We start from the raw sequence: 24285 nt of genomic DNA, 5'->3' as shown, positions 1-24285 counted from the left end.
AGCTGGTCTTCCCAGATACATTGGCCAGAAGACCCTGTGGAGGAGTGCACCTCCAGTTTTGTGAGATACTGCTGTATGCAGAATGGAGAACAGACCTTGCCCTTCTGCCTCTCCCATAGTGGGACACAGGCATGGAAGGACTGTATGGGCCTGCGGGAGAGGGATCTTTCTCCTGGACCCCCTTCAGAGTCAAGCTGTAATGATGGGAACAGTAATTCTGGGCTCTGAGGAGCAGCATAAGAGGTATCACCTGACCTATGCCACCCAAAGTGGTGGCAGACTCAGGCAGCATCTCACTCTGTTGATCCTCCCACCCATCCTCCTGTAGGACTCAAAGCAAAAGCATTCCAGTACAACTTAGAGCTCCCAGCACAGAGCACAGGGTCTGGAAGCCACCATCTATGACCGTGTTCTTCTGCCTCCCATTGTGCTGCTGCACAAGTGGTACCAAACTGAGCCTGGGCATGAGGACTTCCTGCTTTGCAGCCTTTCCTCAGACAGTACCTCTTGGATAACCTTTTGTTTTCATCACAGTCTCATTTTATTGACCTGTGCCTATCTGGGGTGGTTGACACAGGAGCTGGGCCAGAAACTGCCCTGCTGTGAAGGTCCTTGCCTGTCTGAGGCCATCCCAGGGCAGAACTCAGAGCAGGGACCAACCCTGCAGCAGAAAGGCAGCCAAGACCTGTGTGTTGAGCTGCTGCATGTACAATGGATGATACCAATGCTGTGGGATCTCTGCAATCTCCCTGTCTGCTTCTAGCTGGTGCTGAAGGCACCATCTCCGATATACAAGCTCTTTGTGCCCCAGGACCTGTTGGTGGCAGCAGGACTCCAGACTTGATCTGCTGTGCTTTGAAGCTGAGCAGGTCCTAAATGCAGGGGAGCTGAGGGACTCTGCTCCAGCTCCTGAAGGAAGAGGGCATCTATAAACTTGCTGGGTCAGTCACATTTGGTGTCCCTGCTTGGATGCTCCATGACCTGGCAGGTTGGTTGGAGAGCAGGTGAGGAAGGAACATGCAAGATACTTTCCAAAGGGCCTTCATTTGCTCCCCAATGCTGAGAAATACGTTTCATTAAAACACATTTTATTAAAAGGAAGGAGGGTGTGAGAAGGGATTGGGCCAGAGCAAGGTATTGGGACAGATAACTACAGTGCAATGAAGGAGCCCATGGCACATTATAGTAAATCATTTACGGAAACCATAAAACGATACTGTATGAACGCTGGAGAGGGAATGAGACAGCCAGCTTTGTGGCATTTTCTGTACATGGCCACTGACTGATGCTCCAGTGACTCACTGACATGGCGTTTTTCCAGATCTGATAACATCCTGGACTGAGCAACTCTCCTATCTATACAGGTTAATACTTTTTTTCTTCTCAGGCATATTTCATGCACCTTTGTGCATAACTGTGTGTGTGTAATTCCGATTCTAGATCTCTATCCGCTGTTCCTATCCTTTGCTTACGTTTGCCTTGTCTTATGATCCTATCAGGTGCTGAAAGCTGAGCAGGACTGATCCGGCAGAACGGGTCAACGCTTGAAAGGGAAACCTGTGATTAAAACTGAGAGCTACAGCAAGTGGTGACAGCATCTGGGGAGGGATGCACTGGTTTTAGACAGAGCTGGTTGGCTGGGATGCTGGGCACGAGTGAACCATTTTCATTACGTATTTGTGGCTATGGAAGTCAATCACAAGCTGACAGTGTAGGACTCTTCCATGGGATTTGCAGTTTTCTTCCGGTTTGTGGGTTGTCAGCAGGCAGGGAGAATTCACGGGCAGCAGAACTGCTTTCACCAAAGGATATATCCTCATTTAAAGAGATAGATGGGTACAGAGTTAGCTAGTACGGACATATAGACAGAATACTTGGATCCTGGGTTACAGATTAAGGTCAGCCTGTTGAGACCTTAGGTGGTTATGATTTACAAACCTCGCTTTCTCTGTGTTGATCAATCTTGTTATCTTGTTAGCAACAAATGCAAATTATGGGCATGTTTTTTTTCCTCAGTGCCAACAGTCTAGAGCAAAACATGTTTTTGTCACTGCTGGCTCTTATCTTGCTCTGTGCACATGCCCATCAGGGCAGAATGTATTCCATCAGGCTGTTGCCTACTTGTACAAGGCATTTGTAATGGATTATTTTGGCAGTGCTTCCAAACAAATCAGAGTCCAAAAACACATGGGGTAATTGTATTGCAGAAATAACAAATAAGCAGAACTAAAGCTCCTGAAGAAACAGATGCTCTGCAGTCCAAGAAGATTGTTATGAAGCTGGGTATCTCTCTTCCCCTATAGCACCCTGTAATGACATACAACAGACGTGCTGTATTCCTCAAAATCACTATGATTCGTGTCACATAAGATTTCCCCTTTGCTGCTTCTAAGGTGGTTGCTGATGCGGGCTTAAAAGAGATCTTGAAAGTTCAGAGGATTTTGTTCATGTCCTGAATTTAGAGACACCACCAGCATAAGGGAATGGGTGGTTGGATGGGACATGGTAAATCCCACAGCATGTGCAAGGGAGTGAGACCCTGCTCCGAGGCTCCCTTTCCACAGACCACAGCTCCCACATGCACCAGGAGGAAGGCTAACCAGGAGGAAGGTGCGAGCCCTCACCCTGAGCACAGAGGAGGGTGCCTGTTGGGGGTCCTGCAGTGCTCCCATGGCTCTGGCACTGCTTTTTCTCCCCCAGGCCCTTGCTGATAGAGATGTGTGACTGTGTGTGTTGGTGCCATACCCAAAGCTGCTGTCTCATGGTGCTGTGCAGAACAGAAAGCACCAGAGGGGAGATGGTGCCTGCGCTGGGGAGGGGGCAGGCTTCACTATCTCTCTTTCTCCAGTGAATCACTAGCAGCAGAGGCGATACAATATGAGATGAACAAGACAAAGTCAATTATTTACTGTCCTAAAGCAGGGCCTGACTCTTCCTCATGGCGAGTGTTTAAGTGCCTTTTGTTTCTAGTCTGCTTTTAAATGATGCATATGGTATGGCTGCCTCCAGCTCCTGGGGGGAAGGAGAAGGAAGGCTCTACCACAGTGCAACATGTCTCCTTCTTTTAAAGCTTTTATTCTATCTAAAATGCCATTGAATTGTGGCACAGCTGCACGCACCACAGTGAGGTTCTTCTGGCTTGACCTGCTGTGTGTGTGAAGGATGCCCCTACCTGCTCTTCTGACTGCTGGCCCCACCAGTGGTGAAGTGGAAGCCCTTGGCTGTTCTGGGACTGGAAAAGGTCACTACCTGCATTGCACAGAGGAGGAGAGAGCAGTAAGGAGGTGGATAACTCAGCATGGCCCAGGAGCCTCCAGCACTAAGCAGGGGCAGGAGTTTTAGCAAAGATCGCACAGCACACCGAGCAGTTGCAAATGTCTCCTCTGCCCACCCCAAGCTGCTGCTGAACAAGGTGTCTTTATCACCCCCTGGGGATGGGGAACTGTGCAGGGAGGAGGAATGGGTGCTTGGGACTCACAATGGTGAGCAGTAGAGCTGGTAATATGTTTTGAGTATTGTCATGTCATCTCAGGACAATGGAGCAGTGCAAGAACATGCAAGTCTTCTGTTCCTGTGGCTGAAGGGATGGACATCCACTGGACATCACAGTGGCCATTGAGAGGCCCATGGAGGACCCATGGACTTGGACCCATGGAGGAGGTCCTAGGTCTGATGGGAGACTAGTGTGTGAACAAAACAAATTAGGGATTTGGAACAGAACTATTTGGTCTGAAGAGAACAATTGGAATATTGGGGGTTGAAACTATATGATCTTCAAGGTCCCTTCTAACCCTAGCCATTCTGTGAATCTATGATTCTACTCTACAAGCTCCAACAAGTCACAGCCCAGGGGTCATTTGTGAGAGAAGGGTGTCCATGTTTAATAGCTATTGGTGGATTTTTGCCTTCATGAATTTGTCTAACTATTTTTAGAACCGTTTTTAGCACCCACAGCATCTTGTGTCAAAAACGTCTACATACCCTAGCATGAAGAATGAAAAGCAATTTGAGCTTATCGTGAGGGTGAGCAGTGAAAGCCATGTCAAAACAACGTATTTCCAAGTAGACTCCATGAATTGGAATGGCTGTTCCTGTAAGGGGGAGTTCCAGCCAGGCACTTGATTTGCGTAATGCTGCAGTTTGACGTATGAATGAACATTTCAGGTGCACAAATCAGTGTCTGTATCTTCACAGACCTGCTGTGTTTTGTGTATATGTTGATTTTGTGGCAAGAGAGTGGAGACTGTGTTGTGACCAGAGGCCCATTTCCTCAGGTCCTGTGCAAACAGATCCTGAGGTGGCTCTGGAGAGCTCTAACTGGTTCACATCAGGAGTAACAGACCTTCTGCCAGTCTCATGAGATTATAAACTGATATTTTGACCCCAACGATGTTTCTGTGAAGTCAAAATTGAGGAGGTGGGTTACAACAGTTACTTCTTCACTAGGAAGTGGCTGATATGGATGTGTGTGTGGCCAATAAACACCAGTGATGATATTTAGTATTTGCCATGGGTTAGAAACATCTGCACTGCAGATAATGATTGATATGTGCTGCCCTGTGCTTAGGGAAATGGATGCATGTTGGTGCTCTGCTTAACATGGGCCCATTTGAATGTCATCTTCACAAATGACGTTCACTTCTGTCATGCAGGACTTGTGCTAGGAAACTACGTGAGCAATGGAAATGGACTCTTGTCCAGGTGACACCAACAGATGGGTTTTCAGCTTCTGTGGGTCTCTCTGTGTCAATGACTTTTCACACAGGAGCTGACAGGATGGGAATGACCAGGAAGCCACGAGATAAACCCAGCCCCTCTTTCCTGAAACAGCACAAGAGGCCAAAGGGGCTGGGGGAGGAAGGATGAGGGTGATGGAGTCTGGCAGATGCTGGAGCAAACCTCCGCCCCCACTCAAATGCCTGTGGAGCTCCTGGGCAGTGTCCGGGGAGATCTGTGCAGGTATCTGCAAGGAATCTGTGGCATCTCCTCCCTGCCATGACAGTGGGAGCTTATCAAGGGTTTCCTTTGGATGCCTTCACGTCCACACCAGCAGCAGCCCTCTGGGCTAAAGCGGGCTGTCCCTGAGAAAGACAACCCCACTGCCTGCATCCTGGTCTTTCTCCACCCTGTTAGCAATGACTAATCCCATGCGGCAGGCATTGCTCACCGTTCACTGCTGGTCTTTGGTCCTACCCCATGGCAGGTATGGTATGGGAGAACACGGCTGAGTGACTGGAACTGATTATATATATGGGCAGTGATTAGTGTCACCAGCTGGTTCCTCACTCCACAAAATACCTGTGTCAGAGCTATCAGTGAAGGTGGTCTGCCTATGGGTTCAGCATCACCTCTTGAAGGGTTCACAGGCAAGTGGCATGTATGGATGCAGCCCACCCTTACACAGCTCCTGGCTGTGAAAGGACTGTGTTGACCATTGTCTCAGCCTCACTCCAGCAGTGCAGAGGAAACAGGGATGGCTATGTTCCTGTCATCAGCCCCTGCCCTGGTTTTGCTCTTCGGACCAGTTAACACAGCTTGTACCTTTTTGGGGTTCCTTAAAGAGACTGGGTCTTTGTCTGGAGTGCCCTGGGGAGGGATGAGGCAGAGGAGACATCATGAGATGAAGTAAAAGAGGTTTTTTGAGTGGCCCCATTTAGTAAGAGCTGATTCATTGCATTCTGAAGGGAGGACATAGCCATGCTGTGCTGTCTCTGGGGTACAGTCAGAGGCAGGGAAACATGCAGATCAGCATAGTGGCTCTACCACGATCTGCAAAGTAAGGGCCTCACCCAGCTCATGCAGTGTCTCCTACCCAGCCTGCAGCTTTTCCCCTTTAATCTCCTTTCAGAGCATGGGTGCTCACACTCCTCCAAGAGAAAGCCTGGCTGGCTCCCCTTATCTCCAGGGTGAGGATGTCCTGTGAGCCCTGTGGGTTCCCTGGATTTGCCTTATCTGTGGATTGAAAGCAGACCTAAGAAGGCATCTCAAAGCTTGGTGGGAGTACTTACACCCACAGAGCCTGCTGCTCTCTATCAGGGTCTGGGGGAGCCCACCAGGATGGACAAAGGGGATGCTCCTACATACAGGGCTATGGTAGGAGAATGTCAGGAGAACAAGATGTTCACAGGATAGGCAATGGGGTCTGACAGCAGGTGAGGAGCTGGCAGCACCTTAGTGGAAACCTCACAGGTGCCCCAAGTTTCCTTTGGGACCTGAAGCGCTCCTGTGCCTCTGTTTCTCTGTTACGTGCTCTGTATCCATGCACAGGGGAGACTCCTCAGGGCTTTGCCCACGCCAAAGCTTTTGGGGTGCCTCAAAACCTGTCACATAAAACAGACCCAATTCTGCTTGGTAAGCAGATGAGGGCTGGGGAGGAGGGTGGGTCCCAGCCAGGGAGCCCAGGCTGTGTTACCCAACGATGGGGCCAGAGCTGCCCAGTGGGGACCCCTTCTTGGGCAGCTCTTCTCTCCCCATAATGACCAATCAAAGCCATGTAATCCCCCTCCTGCTGACACCATCACCTTGCAGATTACCTGAGCTGAGTGAGCTTTAGCGGTCTTGGAGGGCAGGGAGAGGCACCATTACACAGGGAAGGAAAGCAGAGGGCTCCAAACGGGAGTAGGATCCTGCCATCACTGCTTACACATCCCTTCGCTGGTCCCACCAGTTCCTGCTTCCGTCTGGCACGGAGAAAGCTACCCCGGATTCACTGGAAAAGAACACGTACAGGTAATGCACCTTGGGCCGGCTTCAGGGCAAGGGGTGACGGTGTGCTTGGTGGGAGGTGGTGTGCTGGGAATGGGGAGCTGGGTAACAGTATGGGGAGCAAAGCCATGTGGGGTGTCTGTGACTCACTCAGTACCTGCCATCCACAGGAAAGAAGGAGATAGACTATGAGCGTTAAATGTGAGACCATAATGTGCAGGTGCTCCAGGGTATGTCGAGTGGAGCCTGTTTTGGACAGCTAGGGTCATAGCACTGTTTTGGTCTCTCTGACCTGGCCTTGTTTCCTAAAGGGGAAACATTCATTTGGCCTGATGGAGGAGCAAGCTGTCCTCATCCATGCTGAGGAGGTCCTTTGCTGTGCTGTCGGCTCATGCTCCTCTCAGACTCTGGGAAGAAGTTAATGATCCACCAGCAGGGCTGAAGCTAACGGAGTGGTGATGTTCCAGCTGTTGATTAGCACAATTAAGAGATAAATGAGGTTGTGGGTGCAGACGAAAAGTGTGCAGTCAGTTGAGTCAGAGAAGCTATTCCTTGCAGAAGCATGACTGCCCTGAAGTCCCTGGGTGCTCATTCTTTGCAGGGTTGTTACCCCAGCTCTTCACTACCATGGGTATCAACACCAGCGCAGCTAGTGGGCCTTGACTGTGCCAAAATATTCTCCAACCAGAGGCATTTATTACTGGTGCTGCAGGCACACCTGCCTTAGGGAGGAAAATGGCTTTGGTTTAGCAGGTGATTGCTTAATGTGCAGCGGAAAACATGGGGAAATAATTGCAGGGTCAATGTTGAGTGAAGTTTCAATCTGTGAGCAAGTCTAGGTAAACATCAGGAGGTGGTGCGAGCTAAGCACGAGCAACTCGTGCTCTTCTAACAAACCTCATAGGAAAACTTAATGGGATAGCACCTGTAGAGGAAATATTACCTCATGACTGTGATTGGCTAACACTGGCTTTGAGAATTCTGCTGAAAATTAGAAGAAAGTCTCTAATTTTGAGAGCAGTAAGTTCTGGTAACAGGTTTTCAGCAGGAGGAATTAAGATAAAAATCACTTATCCCTAGAATGGAGGCATGAAAGGGAAGGTGTGGTGTGGCTGCCCATGTTAATAGGGGACTGTATTTGGTGACCCAGAGATCCTGGTCAGCCCTGCAGGTAAGTGAAACCATGCAGGTACAAACATGTCATGTTGAGCAACTGTCAGATCCGTGCTTCAGCCCTTGGCTGGCTCACATGGTTGGTTGTGCTCAGGATCTTGATCCTTGCTCAAGGATCACTGCTGCTGGATGCAGGGAGGATGGGAAGTCCAGCTCGCCCAGCAGAGATACCTCCACATGGGTGTGCACTCTGGAGCTCCAACCCCATTGCAGACACTGCAGGGAAAGTGCCAGCATCCAGCATGACTCACAGGTCTGGCCTCAGATGCTTATTTCAGGTGGGGTGAACTGCCCTTTGGAGCTGCTCCACTTTACAATGAGCAGTTTTCTCTGCTAGTTATAAAGAGGAGGGTGAGAGGCGCAGGCTTAAACACTTCTGTTGTGTGTGCTGCCAGGCCGGAGGTGTGCTGCCCTACAGGACCTATAGAAACAAAGGTGTTGCTGTTGTTAAACGTCTTGAACAGTGGCAGATCACTTTGATGTCTAAAAATGCCCAGAGGAACCATAAAACTAGTGTGTGTACTCACACTTTCAGCAGCCAACAGAGGAACTATTCTGAACACTTTTAAGAGAGAAATCAGTGTCTCAGTGCCACCTTGTGGAATGATCTGTGTAAAAGAACAAGCAGTGGCAAGAGACGTATCCATTATGCCATCCTAGAAGCATGGTGGAGTTTTAGGGAAATTAGTGGTAATATTGGGGATTATGCTGCAAATACCATCAGCAAACCAAAGGTTTCTATTGCAAACTGGGATTGCCTTTTTCCCTGAGAAAACGGCAAGTCCATGAGAGCTTGGTGTTCCCAGAAAGAACCTGTTTCCATTTTTCAACCCAAATGAGAATATGGAGATGCCTATAGTTAATGTTTGAATGCAGGGGACAAAACCTTTTAGAAACACAGCAGCTTGTGTGCCCACAGGGGAGGAATCAACTTGTAAGGCTCCCTGAGATCTAGGAGTGAGAAACAAAGTTGTAGGTCCAGCTGTGGGCAATATCGACCCACTCACACCTCATCTATGTGAGGAAGGCTGTGGGAGCACCAATACAAGCCGATGCCAGGACCTGACCTTTACATGTCAGCTGGAAATTACCACATGCAGAAGAAACTTGAGACTCTTGTCAACACCCCAGTCTGGTTCTCCAGGGACCATGTTTCTGTAATAACCAACCAATAAACATTACTATGGCAGAGAAAGAAAAGACCTGGAAAGATTAATTAGCCACTTTTTCTGTGCCACAGCATGCTCACAGATTCACAGCACAGAAAAGCCTTCCCACCTAGAAACATGCTGTAGGAACACCCTTTAGAGGGTGAGATTATCACCCATCATGATTAAATGGACCTTTGGGAGGAGACAGACTGAATTACTGCATGTTTAGCCTAGTGTTCATTAAGGTTATAGCGGATCTGTCACTTGAAGAGGGCTTACCCCAATCCATAAAACCCTCCCCTGCCATAAAATAAGACAGTTATCTATCTGAAGGGGGCCTACAAGGATGCTGGAGAGGGGCTCTTCATCAGGGACTACAGCAATAGGACAAGGGGTAATGGGTTAAAACTTAAACAGGGGAAGTTTAGATTGGATATAAGGAGGAAATTCTTTACTGTAAGGGTGGTGAAGCACTGGAATGGGTTGCCCAGGGAAGTTGTGAATGCTCCATCCCTGGCGGTGTTCACGGCCAGGCTGGACAGAGCCTTGGGTACATGGTTTAGTGTAAGGTGTCCCTGCCCATGGCAGGAGGGTTGGAACTGGATAATCTTAAGGTCCTTTGCAACCCAAACCATTCTATGATTGTATGACTCTACGGGGCAGAGAGGCAAATCGGCTTCCTAGGTTCTTCCATACATCTGCTCAGTGTCCTGTGGGGGGAAGAAAAGCTCATGAACATTTGCAATGTGTTAATGCAGATGGAGACAACCCCAGGGGCAGCAGGAGCAGAGCACTGCATTCCCATAGGGAAGCTGCTTGTAACTCCTCCAGAGCTGTGCATTGTGTTCTTTCCAGGGCCACACTGAGAACCTGCAGTGCTTTGAGAGGAAGGTGAATAAAAGCAGCAAGGAACCAGACAAGGCACACAGGAAGGGGTCTTGAGTGTTCATGGGTTTAACTTTTCAGTGATTAAGCAAAGGTATTAAAACCTCTTCACAGTGGAGGGGTAAGAGCACGTGGTGAGCAGGGAGATAAGCAGAGGGAATCAGGAGACGGAGGATTAATCAGGGCAGTGAGGGCTCTACTCTGGCAGACAGATGTGATTGAAGGTCTCTGGGACAATTGCTGAGAAGGGTGTTTCCTTGCCCCAGATAAAAGGACAGACAGGGGTGGGCAGCAGGGAGTCTCTGCACTAGTGTGACTGGACACAGGTACATTCAGCAAGAGTAAATACTCAACCTGGAGCAACACTCAAGGCATTGTGCTCTTCCCAACTGCGGATAGTGGTGTACATCAGCTCTAGGGAGAGCATCCTTTCCAAAGGCTGGGCATCCAAATATCCTGCAAAGCACAAGCAAATACTCCTAATCTCACCTGTTACAACAAAAAATGGTACCAAACCACCAGCCAGTGGGTTACAGTGCAGAGCAGAGCCAAAATTCCTGCTCAGTACCTGTGGGAAAGGTTACAGAGAAAGACGGCTTTAGGAACACACCAAGGCTATTCACAGCTCCACTGCCCTGGAGATAGGCTGCTCCCTGGCAGGGGCCCAGTGTTTGCAAAGCCTGGTAGAAGAAGGACTGCATCCTCACCATATAGTTTTAGAAGGATGGCATTTGTGTGTGGGAAGACTTTGAAGCTATCTGCTTGTTTATTGGCTTGTTCATCGTTAACCAAATGAACGAAGGTGTCTGGGGGTGAAGGGAGGGTGCCAAGTTTCAAAGGGTATTTGGCTCACAGCAGTAAGTGTACTGTCACAACAGGAGCTGCTGTGGCTGCAGGCTGGATCCAGAGAGCAAGATGATGGAGAAGATTCAGAAGGCGCTCATGATTCGAAGTGTCACCATCAGGGAGATGCTGGCAGAAGCACTGGGGATGTACATCCTCATGGTAAGGAAAGGATGGGCACAGATATTCATGTGTATGTGTGTGTGTGTGCAGGGAGGGTGAGAGGGTAAGCGTTCAGCAGCTGTAAGGTCAGTGGTGTCCTATCACATCCTCAGGGTTGCTCAGCATCTGGTTGCTAACGCTCACCCTTCTGCTCTGGTGGGGTGCAGCTTCCCACCAGGAAGACATCTGCCTAAACCTTATGGAGGAAAAAAGCATTGTGAAGGCTGGGAGGTTGTCACTGGGAGTCTGTGAAGTAACTGGATATAGAATCATAGAATTGCTTGGAAATAGATTGGAAAAGACCTTTGAGATCATTGAGCCCAACTATTAATTCAGCACCACCAAGTCTACCACTAAACCGTATCATCACATCTGCACATCTTTTAAACGGGATGGTGATTCCAACACTGCCCTGGGCAGCCTGCTCCAATGCTTGACAACCCTTTCGGTGAAGAAATTTTCCTTAATATCCAGCCCAAACCTCCCCTGGCACAGCTCAAGGCCATTTCCTGTTATCCTATCACTTGTTACCTGGGAGAAGAACCTTACCTCAGTCCATCCTCCTTTCAGGCAGTTGTAGAGAGCAACAAGGTCCCCCCTGAGCCTTCTCTTCCCCACACCAAACCCCCCCCGGTCCCTCAGCCACTCCCCATCACACTTGTTCTCCAGACCCTTCACCATCTCCGTTGCCCTTCTTTGGCCACTCCATTGTTTCAGCTCTCTGAAAACAGTTCTCTGAATAAAAGGAGGGAAAGTCTGGGAATGAGACCAAAGAGCAGAGCCTGGTCAGATGTGGCAACACAATGCTTGTGCCAACCCCCTGAGAGATCCCATGCAGTGAATTGAGGCTTTTCTACCTGCTGTGCCATAGGCAATGGTGTGGTTGGGAGGTCCTGCACAGGTCTGCAGAGCAGACCCCAACTCCTGACAGCCTCTGTGAAATGAGAGCAGCATTCATCTGTCTTCCTCTTGGGGCTGCCAAGGTAATGAATACCTGTGATACTCTCTGGAGCCACAACCGACCATTACAGCATGCTTTACAGCTGTAATTAACAGCTGTAAAGCACGCTAGGATTTCACTTTTGGTTTTCGTATGCTGGGAGATGGATAGTGTTTATCCATATCATACAGAAACTCATCTATTTTATGCAGAGAAAAGACATGGTTTTGAGCTCTTGACCTGCTTTGGAGGTGTTTGGGGAGCAGGTGAGGAAGGCTTTGCAGACAGAATTGACCCCTGGCTGGGGTGCAGTGCTGACCAGGACCAGAGCCTTCATGTGTTGGACTAACACATACAGACAGCATCCTCCCTCTGAAAAGCTTCAGAAGCTGTCTGTGCTAACTTACTATACCTGGGCTTAGCCTGGGCTGGGACACTTAAGACTGGACAGAGGCAGGCAAGGAAGAGATGGGGATAGCCCCAAAAACTCAGAGATTTGCTCAAATGGAAGATAAGGTTTCTGTGAGGATGGGGACCTTCTGACACTGCTGACAGATAAAGGTGCTTGTTTTCATGGGCAACAACCGCACATGCAAAGGATGCTTGCATTTTATCACATTATTGCGCATCCAGCTCCTTGAAGTTCAGCCCTACTACACAGGTAACTTTGCACACATTGAAAGTCAGAGCACAGACGTCTGTGGCTCCTCAGGAGGAGTGAGCAAACCATTTCCCTTTCTATCCCCTTTGCTCTTTGGTGGTGGAAGTTCCTAGGTGATAAGGAACTAGTTCAGAGGTGTCCTGCTTGAGCTGTCTCGAGAAAGAAGAATGAGGAGCAGTCCTTCCCCTGTACTCTGACAGCCAAAGGCAGATTTTGTAGCCTGCAGCTCAAACTGGCTCTTCTTTCACTGATCCCTGCAAGGGAATAAAGTAGGAGGAGGAACACTACATATGGACCCTTATCATGGGCCGGCAACAAATAGCATCCAGCACTCAGGGTGTAGCATCCAGCAGCCCCAGGGCCTTCAGTGCAGCCAGGAATGCACTGGATGCATCTCTGTGATGCCTGGATGTGTGTTATTTGGAGAACAGTGCCTAGCCCAGGCTTTTTACCTTGATGGGCAGGCAGTGATCACAAAGGAGGGAATCAGGCAGCAGCAGTAAACAGCAGCAGAAGTAGGGAGGTAGGGAAATAAACAGAGTATTTTGGAACTGTGAGAATAGAGAAAGACACCAGAGGCTTGGTTCTGTGCTGAAATACACCTATTTCAGGATATTGGTGTTCAGCCATGTCTCCTGCCCCAAGCCCCTCTCTCTGCACCTCCATGCTGTCCTACAAAACCTACAAATGCATTATGCATTTGGCTTCTCTTGGATGTGGCTTTGGAAAGTCAGAGATGAGTAGGCAGAGTTTTTTTAAGGCTTTTGCAGATCCCAAACAGTGCTTTTTTGGGGCTTTTGGTGTTTTTTGCTGAGGCAGACTGACAGAAAGTGGGCTCTATGTATACGAGAGAATTAAGAATAGCGTCTCTGGGGAACAGGGGTGATGTCTGAATGGGAAGAGGGAGAGTGGATGTATGAGATGAACTCTGGATCCAGGCAGAGTAGACAGAAAAGATCACAGTCAGAAAGGACAGAGCACAAATTCAGATGCTGGAGAACATGTTGACATTTTTGTCTTGGAGGGACATGCCACCCTGGATAAACAGCAGTGTAGTCCAAGAAGCAGGATACACTCTTCAATTGCCAAGCGGTTTGTGAGGCAGAGACCTCAAGAGGAGCTTTGTCCTTCCCAGATTTCAGTGTAAGAGCTGTGCAAAGAACTGATTTTTCCACCCTCTGACCACATTTGAAAAGTGAAATAGAATTTAATTTCAGGCCAGAGCAATTTCTTGAATATGCCTTTTCCTGCTGGAAAGTGTTTACTTTGCTTCTTAATTTTTTTTCCTGGTTCCCATTTAGTCACTAAAAAAATATTGACACTTTGGCTGTTTTCAAACCAAATGTGTATGCATTGAAAGGAAAAGTCAAAACAAAATTTCCTTCCTTGTTTTTTTTGCTGGGGTAAGTTACAAAATTAGAGTTGGGTTTGGCAAATAGCTGTGTGCTGCCCAAACCATGTTCTTAGTGAACAAATTGCACACCAGGGAAAGAAAGACAAAAAGAATTTGCTCACTGTCCTTCCACCCATCATGGGCACTGTCTCCTGATGGTCAATGGTGATGCCCCCCTGGCTCATGTACCTGGTTTCAGGCACAGACACAATACCGTGGCTGTGTGAGTGACCCCTCTTGAGCCCCGGATCTTGATGTGTGGGTTTGGGGTTTGTCTCCCCATAGCCAATGATGACTAGAGTGCCTGTGTCAGTGTGATGGGCACCAGTGAGAAATAACCCATCTACTGCTTCAGTTTGTGCAGGGGAGGCACATTCTTCATCTCCTGACAATGGGCACTTTAGAGTCTTCCTGTCTTGAGTTTATTAAAATTGCATAAAAAGTAGTAAAGAAGCTCCGTCCACCACATCAATGAAGGTACTTTTAACACTCCTTTCTTTCTTTTTCCATGCTCTAGGTCTTTGGCTTGTCTGCTGTGGCACAAGTGGTATTAGGAAGACAAAACTTTGGGCAGTATTTCAGCATCAATTTGGCATTTGGCATTGGTGTTACCTTGGGCATCCATGCAGCGGGAGGAATCTCTGGTGAGCAGGACACTCAAGCTTGGGACATCTCTGTGTTCCATAAAGGCCACGTGCATCAGGGGCAGCAGCAGCGGGATGCGGAGGGGTGGGTGATGGCATGGCAAGGTGACATAGTGCCCTCACCTGAAGGAAGGGCAGTCCTAGGGTCCCCAAGCAAGAACAGCAGAGCAAGTCTGGTGACCATAACCAGGGTCAGCCTCATGACCCAGTGACCACAGCCAAGTCTGCAGGGGGAAGACAGGTCCAAGCTCAAGCCAAGGTGCCTCAATGGTGAAGCAAGGTTAGAAGAAGGGAACAAGGCAGGCATGGCACGCCTACAGAATGCTGACCCCAGACCTGTGTCCTGAGCTGATGACACCAGGGCAAGCGGGACAGGGATAGTGGTGAATGTTCAGCCATTCCCTCCCACTGTAGTTAGCAGAGCCTGGTTTCAGCAGTGCCCCCATTAGTCACATTGGGATATAGCATCACAGCCCAAGGAGACAAGGAGGTCTGAAAGCACCCTGGCAGTGTGACCCATGGGGAAGTAAATAATTTATTGCAAAGGAGAGCTTACTGCTGATGTTGCAACAAGGAATGGCATGCAAATTTTCTCCTTATCATCCACATCCCTGGGCACACGCCCCGCAAGAGCTCAGGAGGTGGTGTTTCGGGGCCATGGGGTGGTATCTCTCACATGACAAGAGCATTACCTTTGCCTTGTGGAATTTCTGCATTTGTTTGCACCAAGAGAAGAAACTAAACGCTCTAGAGGCCAGAAAATTAAAGCAAGTCCTTACTCTTGAACCGTTGGAGCAGACAGATGTCCAAGGCTGGGGCTTGGTAGGGAAAATTTGCCCATGCAAGCGGTCAGCTCATGGTCTTCCTGTCGTTTTGGAGCAGGTGAGGACATCCTGGGGAAAGTGGGCTGAGGAAAGCAGGTCCCTGCAGTTCCAGCTGACACTTGAGATGGAGGGATTGAAGGTGGAAGAAAGGGTCTCAGATCAGCCAGCAAGTCTGGTTCCAAAGCCAGCTTCAGGGCTTCCTGTCACTGTAATGTGGTACCATTTATGTCACAAGATGCTTCTTGTGATTCTCTGAAATAGCTGGTCATGCAGGCAAAGGATCACAGAAAAAGGGACCTCCCCCCATGTCAGTGGTGGCAGTACATGTACTTTTACTTCACTCTGTCCTGCACTTTGATGAGGTGCTGTGTGTCTGGATGTTACCCCTTTCTGAGTCTAGAGTTGGAGATGGCCACTACGGCTGGAACATCTATTGACCCACAGAGTTTACACCTACCAGATAGGAAAAGCAAATATTTCCTTTGGACTCATGGGGAGATGAGGCCCAGAGAACAAATGCAGCTTGCACTGAGAGCACCATTCAACCTGCTCCATGGAAAGTGGCCTCTCTAAACAGGAATGTAAAGAAATACAGTCGAAGATTACAAACTCTGCAAGGGAAGGACAGGGTCTGCTTCACATTAGTGGGAGCAACCATGGTCTGGGCAGGACTGACCACCCTTGAAACCCTCTTCTCAATGCAGTGGTATCTAACAGCTAACCTGAGTCATTGCAGCCCCCATCAGCTGGGGTGCTTAGCTTTGCCAGGATGAGGCCCTCTCTTGCAATTGTTTGGAATAAGATTTACCTTATCTACCTACAGCCATATAAAAGATGGGTGATGAGTCTAAGTTCTGGGCTCCCCTTAAGCTGAATAGGGTGAAACCTATATAGAGAGGTGTCTCTGAGCTGAGATGAGCCACTCTCTGAAAGCAGCCTGTGGTCTACAGAGCTTTTAGAAGACTAAAGCTAATAGCTCTCTGTCCTGCATCATTCAGTTGCCCAGGGAAAACAGGTCAGTTTTGAGGGACCCTGCCCTGACAGAGTCTCAGTGTCCTGGATCAAACATTTGAGTGGTTGCTGTGGGGTGTGGGACATGCTCCAAAACAGCTGCGTCAGGGCTGAGGCCAGTTTCTTTTGCTGTGACTTTGCAGGAGCTCATCTGAATGCTGCTATCACCATCACACACTGCATTCTAGGAAACCTGCCTTGGATAAAGCTCCCAGTTTATGTGATCGGCCAGTTTCTGGGCTCCTTTACAGCAGCAGCCACTGTCTTTGGCATCTACTATGGTACGGTTGTGTGTTTTATCTCAGGCTTTCCTGTGGGCATCATTTTAGTCTTCCTTTTGCAGTACCTAACATGATGTCTGAGTGAGAAGGGTGAGCTCCTGGCATGCGGGACAGACCTTCACAACTCCAGGCTAGAGCAGAGCACAGATGTCTGTGGGAAGGGTGAGAAGTTCTTGGAGAGCACAGCTCCTTTTTTGCTCATGGTATTCCCAGTACCCAAACCTGTCCTTAGCTCAAGGCCAGGAGCTGCATTTTGTTTCCAAGAGTCTGCAAGGGCTGAAGTTAAATGGAACTACCATGTACTAGGCACAAATGGAGCTCTGGGGACTCTGCTGGTCCGTGTATAACAGTACAGCAGACATCTGTGGTTTTGAGTTGTGAGGGACACACCACTCACTGGATCCAGCATGTCTCATCCTCTAAGAGGCAGGGGATGGAGGCATCCAGTGCATCCAGAGCATTCAGCCTACTTAAGGCTCCCAGCGCAGGGGCATGGAGCCGGTAGGTTTAAGGAAGCGATTGCAGACCAAAGTCTGCAGGTGACAGATATCAGTGAGATCATGCCCTGCTTGGGGTGTGTCACCTCCACCGTATCTCCCATTGCCTCTATTCCTCTTGGTGTCCATGCTGGCTGCAGTGCGTGGACTCACCTATGTACCATGATGAATTCTGCTAACTCCTCTAACTCCCATTTCTCCTTAGATGCTCTGTACGACTACTCCAAGGGGAACTTCACAGTGACAGGACCAACTGCCACAGCGTCCATTTTCTCCACTTACCCTGCTCCCTATATGTCCTTGCCTGGGAGCTTCTTCACAGAGGTTAGTGGGGACTGCTGAGATGTGCTGGGCAAGGCAGGTGGTAACAGTGTGAGTGCCAGAGACAGTATGCAGACACAATCACAACCTCTGCTCCAAGGAGCCCACCATTAAGAGCAGGTGCCTGACAGGTAGGATGAAAGGCGTCTTGGTGGCTGAGCAAGCCTAAAAGGTAATGCCTGTGGGCTTGGTCCCAGTGCCCTCCAAACATCTTGCCTGCATGGAGCCCAGGCAATGGGAAGCTGAGCTGTATCAGGAAGCATCTCCTTTGGGCTCTGTGCAGTTCTCTGAACTGTTCTTCCCTTTTCTGGATCCTACACATGCTTTGTTCTCCTGGGCAGCTCTGCCTGCTGCCCCTCACCAGTACAGAGCACCCACGGCTGCCTTCACATAGAATCACAGAATGGCTAGGGTTGCACAGGACCTTAAGATCATCCAGTTCCAACCCCCTGCCCTGGGCAGGGATGTCTCACGCCAGGCCATGTTGCCCAAGGCTCTGCCCAACCTGGCCTTGAACACTGCCAGGGATCAAGCATTTACCGCTTCTTTGGGCAGCCTGTTCCAGTATCTCACCACCCTTACAGCAAAGAACTTCTTCCTTATATTTAACCTGAACTTCCCCTGTTTTAGTTTGAACCCATCACCCCTTGTCCTATCACTATAGTCCCTGATGAAAAGTCCCTCTCCAGCATCTTTGTAGGCCCCCTTCAGACCATAGACTGTCTGGATTAACCTCTGGCATTTGAACAGTCCAATTCAGACCACGTACAGTTGATTCCCAGCACACAACACAATGTCCAGATGCCCAGAAATAGGAAGGGGATGCTTCAGTGGACATGGAGCACTGGAGAAGGAAGATTCACTCCCAGTTCAAATCTAAGGAAGCCTGTACTTGTCTCTGACAAAATTGTTGCTGGGTATGATGAGGATGGCAGTGAGAGCTGGATAGCCTGCAGGTGGGGACTTGATGACTCAGCCTCCCATAGAGCATGCAGTGTCCTTGCTACACAAGAAAGCAAATGACAGTGACAGTCAAGAGCTGCAGAGTTTCTACTTTTGCTGGCAACTCTGCAAGCAGTCCCAGGCTCTCCAGCTGCATGTTCTGAAGCAGAAAAAGACAGGAATCACCTGTATTCAAACAACGGTTCCTGACATCTTGGGCATTACATGATCTACAACTTCTAGCTATGTACTGTCACAAAAGGGCAATTCAGTGTCCCAGAGGAGAATCTAGTATCTGCTTCTAGTCCTGAAAGGGCTGATGCAACAGGCTATATAAAACATCACTCCCTCTAAGGAGGAACAGATCTGTCTTCTTAGCAGTCTGTTATGGGTCTGCCTCTGTCAGATGAAATGTACTTACTATAACATGTGTCTCTAACTTGAAAGGTGGAGGGAGAGGACAGTGCTGAGAAGTTTGTATCAGTCCTAGGGCATTTCTGGTGATGAGGTGGAGGTATTGCTGCTGGGAAATGAGTCAAGAATTTTCTTCCATCCACCTGGGAGGTGGGAATAAGAACAAGGTCCTCCCTGCCTTGATCAGAGCATGAATGTTACCTGCTCTTCCAATCTGTGAAGTCTCTTCCTCTCTGCCGAGGATGATCCTTCTGCATTCCCCATTCTCCCTCCTGACTTCTTGTCCCTTTTGTGCTCCTGCAGTTTCTAGCAACAGCAATGCTGCACCTGGGCATTCTGATCATTCATGATGAGAAAAACAACAGGGCCCTGAGAGGCACGGAGGCCCTGCTCACGGGTATCCTTGTCCTGGGCATTGGCATGGGGATGGGGATGAACACAGGTTATGCCATAAACCCCTCCCGAGACCTGCCCCCTAGGATCTTCACGGCAATTGCTGGTTGGGGAACCGATGTCTTCACGTGAGTGACCCTCTTTGCTTTTACACTGCTCAGCTTGCAATGACAGCAGATAAGCCCAAGATAGAATGGCCACAAAGACTTTTTCTCTGGGTCAAGTGATGACGGTATCAGTGCAAAGCACATCCTACATTCTCAGACAGCAAAAGTTGTGCACAGAGTAGGCTGGTGCATTATGGGCACAAAAACTGGGGCACACTAATTCTCCAGCATGGGATTCACCTTGAAATCTGGACACCTCAATTTGGGCAGCAAACTGGCCACCTCTTAGCTGGAGGTCTAGGTGGTTATATCACAGTGAATGGAAAGTCAGAGACTGATTCAGCTCACATGAAAGCAGGTACTTATAGATGGATTACTGTATACTCTTAAATTTAGATGTCTGGATATGAAATCCCGCCTTCCCCTGCTTAGCAGTGGTGCCATGCTATGGCTTTTCCTGTGGTTGAGGGCATTAGCAGACTCTCCTGCCCATTAGTTTAATTAAATTTCCAGAAAATAAGTGAGAGCTTGGTAAAGGAGGCATCAGTGTTACTGGAAATGGAGAGGCAAAAGAGGTGTGTGTGTGTCTCTGTCTGATAGTCATGCTCATCAGGATCACACAGACCATTTCTGTAGGGCAGCAAGAAACCTGCAGACAGTGCAGCAACACCTTCCAAGGTTGACAAGGAAAATGACCCTCCCTCCAGCAGTTATGCTGGTGGGTAGGAAATGTGTCTAAGCCAGCTGTAAGGCCCAGTATGTGAAGTGGGACTAGATACCTCATCTCACACAGCTCACTCCTGCTCTTGCAGCCATTCAGCGGCAGGGCAGTGGTTCCAATCTGGCTCACTGGCTGCCTCTCCTCTGTTTCATTTTAGGGCTGGACACCACTGGTGGTGGGTCCCAGTCACAGCACCAATTCTGGGAAGCCTGATTGGTGTTTTCATCCACAAAATCTTCATTGATTTTCACAACCCACCTGTCACGGAATGTGGGAATGAGAAAGGACAGAGAGCGGTGGAAGTTTCTACACTGTGATGGCCACATGCTCCAAGGAAAGGCCTTGACATCAAAGCCTATGTGGATGTATGGACAGTCAAAGGGTAAACAAGTGGGTAAGGGCATGTGCAGTAATGGTGCCGGAGCACACCAGTTCTTCACCCTGCTGGTGGAGAAATGTGGGACTGGTCTTCAATAAACTCTGCCTGAGCAGACAAACCGGGTCTCTTAACACTGGGCAGACCTGGGCAGGGCTAGACCTCTTTGTGACCTGAACAAATTATTCAGTCTCCCTGTATAAACATCTACCAAAGATAAAATCATCACATTCTGGAGAAAAGCAAAGCAGTGCTGCAAGACTCCAGATACCTATGCATTCATAGAATCATAGAATGTTTTGGGTTGGAAGGGACCTTAAAGATCATCTAGTTCCAACCCCTGGCCATGGGCAGTGACACTTTCCAGTAGGTCAAAAATACATTACATAAAAGCAGCAGAAACAGCTTAATTAACTTAAAGAAATTTTCATCTGGAATATTCTTTGGTAAGAGGTAAATACTGATGGATCAGGGGCTTAAGCTTGCTTCCATTTGATAAACCCTAACAAACACCTGTTTTGGCAGAGAACAAAGAGCAAGGATAGTCTGAAATACAGAATTGAACCTGATTTTTTTTTTTTTGGTGCTTGTTTTTGATTTTTCCTTTTTGATCTGAACATTCAGGAAGCACCAAAAAATCAGTAAACTAAACCACAACGTTTCCTGATTTCTGGCACCGCTCTACGGGAACATGTTGGTGTCATGGACCCATGTGTGCTACCAGCAGGCTGGAGTTTAACTACCACCATAAAAGGATTGAGACTCAAATGCTCAATTAAACAAAAAACCAAATTGAAGCCCTTTTCCCCACTCTGAATGCATAAGAAATGTGGGAAGAAGGCCCTGTTCCTGAAGGAATTCTGCCACCTCCATCTGAATACGGAAGTGGACCTGCAAGAGCCTTCCACAACTGAGGTATCAGAATAAAAGTAAAATAGTATCAGAAGCTTACTGTCACCAGTGGGGTAACAAGAGTCTTAACTTTCCTAGGCAATGCTTAAGCAAGTATGGTATGCATGTCAAGCACATGACTGCAGTCCTGGGGTGCCATGTACACACAATATGGTGATCTCCATAAGCAGGAAGTGACAGAACATCACTACTGCACAGAATTCCAGAAAATGGCATTTACTGGCTTTAATGATCATTCACATCTCACTACTAATATAGTAGGACCAGATAGGTCTATAATAAGATAGACTATAATAGGTCTATAATAAGATAGACTATAATAGGTTGGACCAGATGATCCTTGAGGTCCTTTCCAACCTGGTATTTTACAATCCTATTAAAAGGACCACTAATGTGGCGTGGGGTGGGGTGATAGGTACTGACATCTCTGCTTCCTTTTTGAGCTGACCTTATGTTAGTGGAGCAGCTACAACAGATCTTTACCTGGCACAAGGTGCATGTCAGCTTCAGAGGGCTGAGGAGCATTAGAAGATTTCCTCTCACCTGGGGGTGGCAGAGGGCAGCCCTCAGCAACAGAAACTGCACTTGGACAGTGCTGGAAACCAATCAAAGCATGCCAGAGCTGGGGCTGACTGCTGCAGAGACTTCGAACACTGAGCACAGGACAGAGGTGTGCTGAACAGCTGTCAAACAGCTGAGTCTTTTGGTCTATGTGAACTAAACTGGGAACTTCACAGTAGCTCACAATGGGATTAGCTAAAAGACACTGTAGTCCATCCCTTCTTAGTGAGATTGTCCACTGCATTAGAAAAAACCCAACAAACCAATCCAGCTTGTGCCCTGCTTTTACCATACATCCTTGTACATGTGCTCCCCAAAGCAACTTTAAATACCCAGTCACTCTGGAGGAAAATATTAAATTCTTTATTAAAATACTACTAAGCACTTACAAGCTTCCTCTTTCTGAAGGCCATACAAATACTTGTGAAAGCATCACAACACCCCTGTGAGGTAGGTTTGTATTATGTAATTATGTGACTTTCACAAATAAAAGATGATATTGTTTAAATAATTGATGCTTACTTGAAGATGGTGACTTTGATTTCCCTAATTAGGCACAAAATGTGTGGGTGGCTACCATGTGTTTCCAGCACACCTAAGAAGACAGAATAGCACAGAAAAGTAATGGAAACCTTCAGGTGTAAATAAAAACCAGCACTGGATGGGTTAAAGTGCGGTTCTAACCTGACAACTTAGACTATTAAAACAGCATCAGGAGCTTCTAAGGCTGTAGGATCTCAGTGTGCCCAGGTCAGATCCTGCCTAGTTGAAAAGTGACAAAGGCTGTTTGAATGGTCAACTTTGCAAATGAATGCATGACAAACCAAGGGGTCCTCCTGGCTTATGGGACTCTCAACATCACTGACCCAGTGTTTCAGCAATTCCTGCAGGAGGAGAAATCAGAGGCAGTGAGGGACCTTGCAGCTTCTGGCTACCTTAGGGCGTACTGGGAAGGACATCACACAGACTCGACTATCTGAAAAGACACGGCACAAAGGTCAAAAAGGAAAAGCATTTCCAAAAAGGAAATGCTGCCTTTGCATCAGCCTTTAGTAGTCACACCAGTCACCCTCAAGGTACTCAGATCCCTGAGTTGGATGTCAGAGATGAGGAGCTGATTGAAGTCCCCATAATTCAGGAAGAAATGGTTAGCAATCTCCTGTTCCACTTAGATGTACATGTCTATGGGGCCGGACGGGTGACACCCAAGAATGATGAAGCAGCTGGCAGAGGAGTTTGCCAAGCCACTCTCCATCACGTATCAGCAGTCCTGGTCTAGTCTAGCAGTCTGGTCTCTAGCAGTCCTCTGGGCAGGTCCCAGAGGTTTGGAGGCTGGCCAACGTGACACCTCTCTACAAAAAGAGCAGGACAGAAGACCCTGGAAATTCCAGGTATGTCAGCCTGAGCTCAGTACCAGGGAAGGTCACAGAGCAGATGATCCTAAGTGAGATCATAAAGCACGTGCAGCAAAATGGAGCAAGCAGGCCCAGTCAGCATGGGCTAACGAAGGGCAGGTCCTGCTTGACCAACCTGATCTCCTTCCACAATAAGGTGACCAGCCTGGTTGATGAGGCAAAGGCTGGGGACATTGTCAAGTTGGATTTAGTAAAGCATTCAACACTGTCTGACACAGCAAGAGAAACTGCCTGCTCATGGCCTGGATAGGTGAATTCTTTGCTGGTTTGGAAACTTGCTGGATGGCTGAGCCCAAAAGAATTGTGGTAAATGGTGTCACACGTAGTTGGTAACTGCTCACTAGTGGTGTCCCTCAGGGCTCAGTGTTAGGGCCAGTGTTGTTTAATATCTTCATTGATGATCTGGATGAGGGGATTGAGTGCACCCTCAGTAAACTTCCAGATGACACCAACTTGGGTGAGAGTGTTGATCTGCTGCAGGATAGGATGCTCTGCACAGGGATCTGAACAGGCCAGATCCATGGGCTGTGGTCAATGGTATGAGATTCAACAAGGCAAAGTGCTGGCCCATGCACTTGGGCCACAACAACCCCATGTGCTGCCCCAGGCTTGTGGCAGAGTGACTGGAAAGCTGCTCAGTGTAAAAGAACCTCAGGCTGCTAATGGATAGAGCTGAAGATGAGCAGCTTGTGCTCAGACAGCCAAGAAGCCAACAGCATCCTGGCCTGTACCAGCAATAGTGTGGCAGCAGGGCCAGGGCAGCGATCATACCCCTGTACTGGGCACTGATGAGGATGCACCTCGAATCCTGTGTTCAGTCCTGGGACCCTCACTACAGGAGAGACATAGAGGTGCTGGAGCGGGGCCAGGGAAGGGCAATGGAGCTGGTGAAGGGTCTGGAGCACAGATGTGATGGGGAACAGCTGAGAGACCTGGGGGGTTTAGTCCGGAGA

The 24285-nt window shown here is 48.5% G+C and overlaps 1 protein-coding gene across 1 annotated transcript; it reads left to right on the top strand.

Moving 5' to 3' along the window:
* The first annotated feature begins 6469 nt into the window (after positions 1–6469).
* LOC133220726 (aquaporin-7-like) lies at positions 6470–20565 on the top strand. Its single transcript, XM_061369024.1, has 7 exons — positions 6470–6729; positions 10793–10919; positions 14431–14557; positions 16536–16673; positions 17376–17494; positions 19151–19368; positions 20226–20565. Exons 2-7 carry the CDS (start codon positions 10830–10832, stop codon positions 20383–20385), a joined length of 852 nt encoding a protein of 283 aa, XP_061225008.1. The 5' UTR covers positions 6470–6729; positions 10793–10829; the 3' UTR covers positions 20386–20565.
* Positions 20566–24285: the final 3720 nt, after the last annotated feature.

This window comes from Neopsephotus bourkii, unplaced genomic scaffold, assembly GCF_033783945.1.
Source record: "Neopsephotus bourkii isolate Nb327-2 ecotype Australia unplaced genomic scaffold, CSIRO-AGI_Nbou_v1 NB_1471, whole genome shotgun sequence".
Classification (NCBI taxonomy): domain Eukaryota; kingdom Metazoa; phylum Chordata; class Aves; order Psittaciformes; family Psittacidae; genus Neopsephotus; species Neopsephotus bourkii.
This window is presented reverse-complemented; position numbering and strand designations above follow the sequence as displayed.

Bases quoted from the DNA above. Each gene is read 5' to 3' on its own strand.
- LOC133220726 (XM_061369024.1), top strand. From the start codon at position 10,830: ATGATGGAGAAGATTCAGAAGGCGCTCATGATTCGAAGTGTCACCATC. The intron at 14,558-16,535 runs GTGAGCAGGACA...GTGACTTTGCAG, and splicing joins TGCAGCGGGAGGAATCTCTG to GAGCTCATCTGAATGCTGCT. The intron at 16,674-17,375 runs GTACGGTTGTGT...ATTTCTCCTTAG, and splicing joins TGTCTTTGGCATCTACTATG to ATGCTCTGTACGACTACTCC.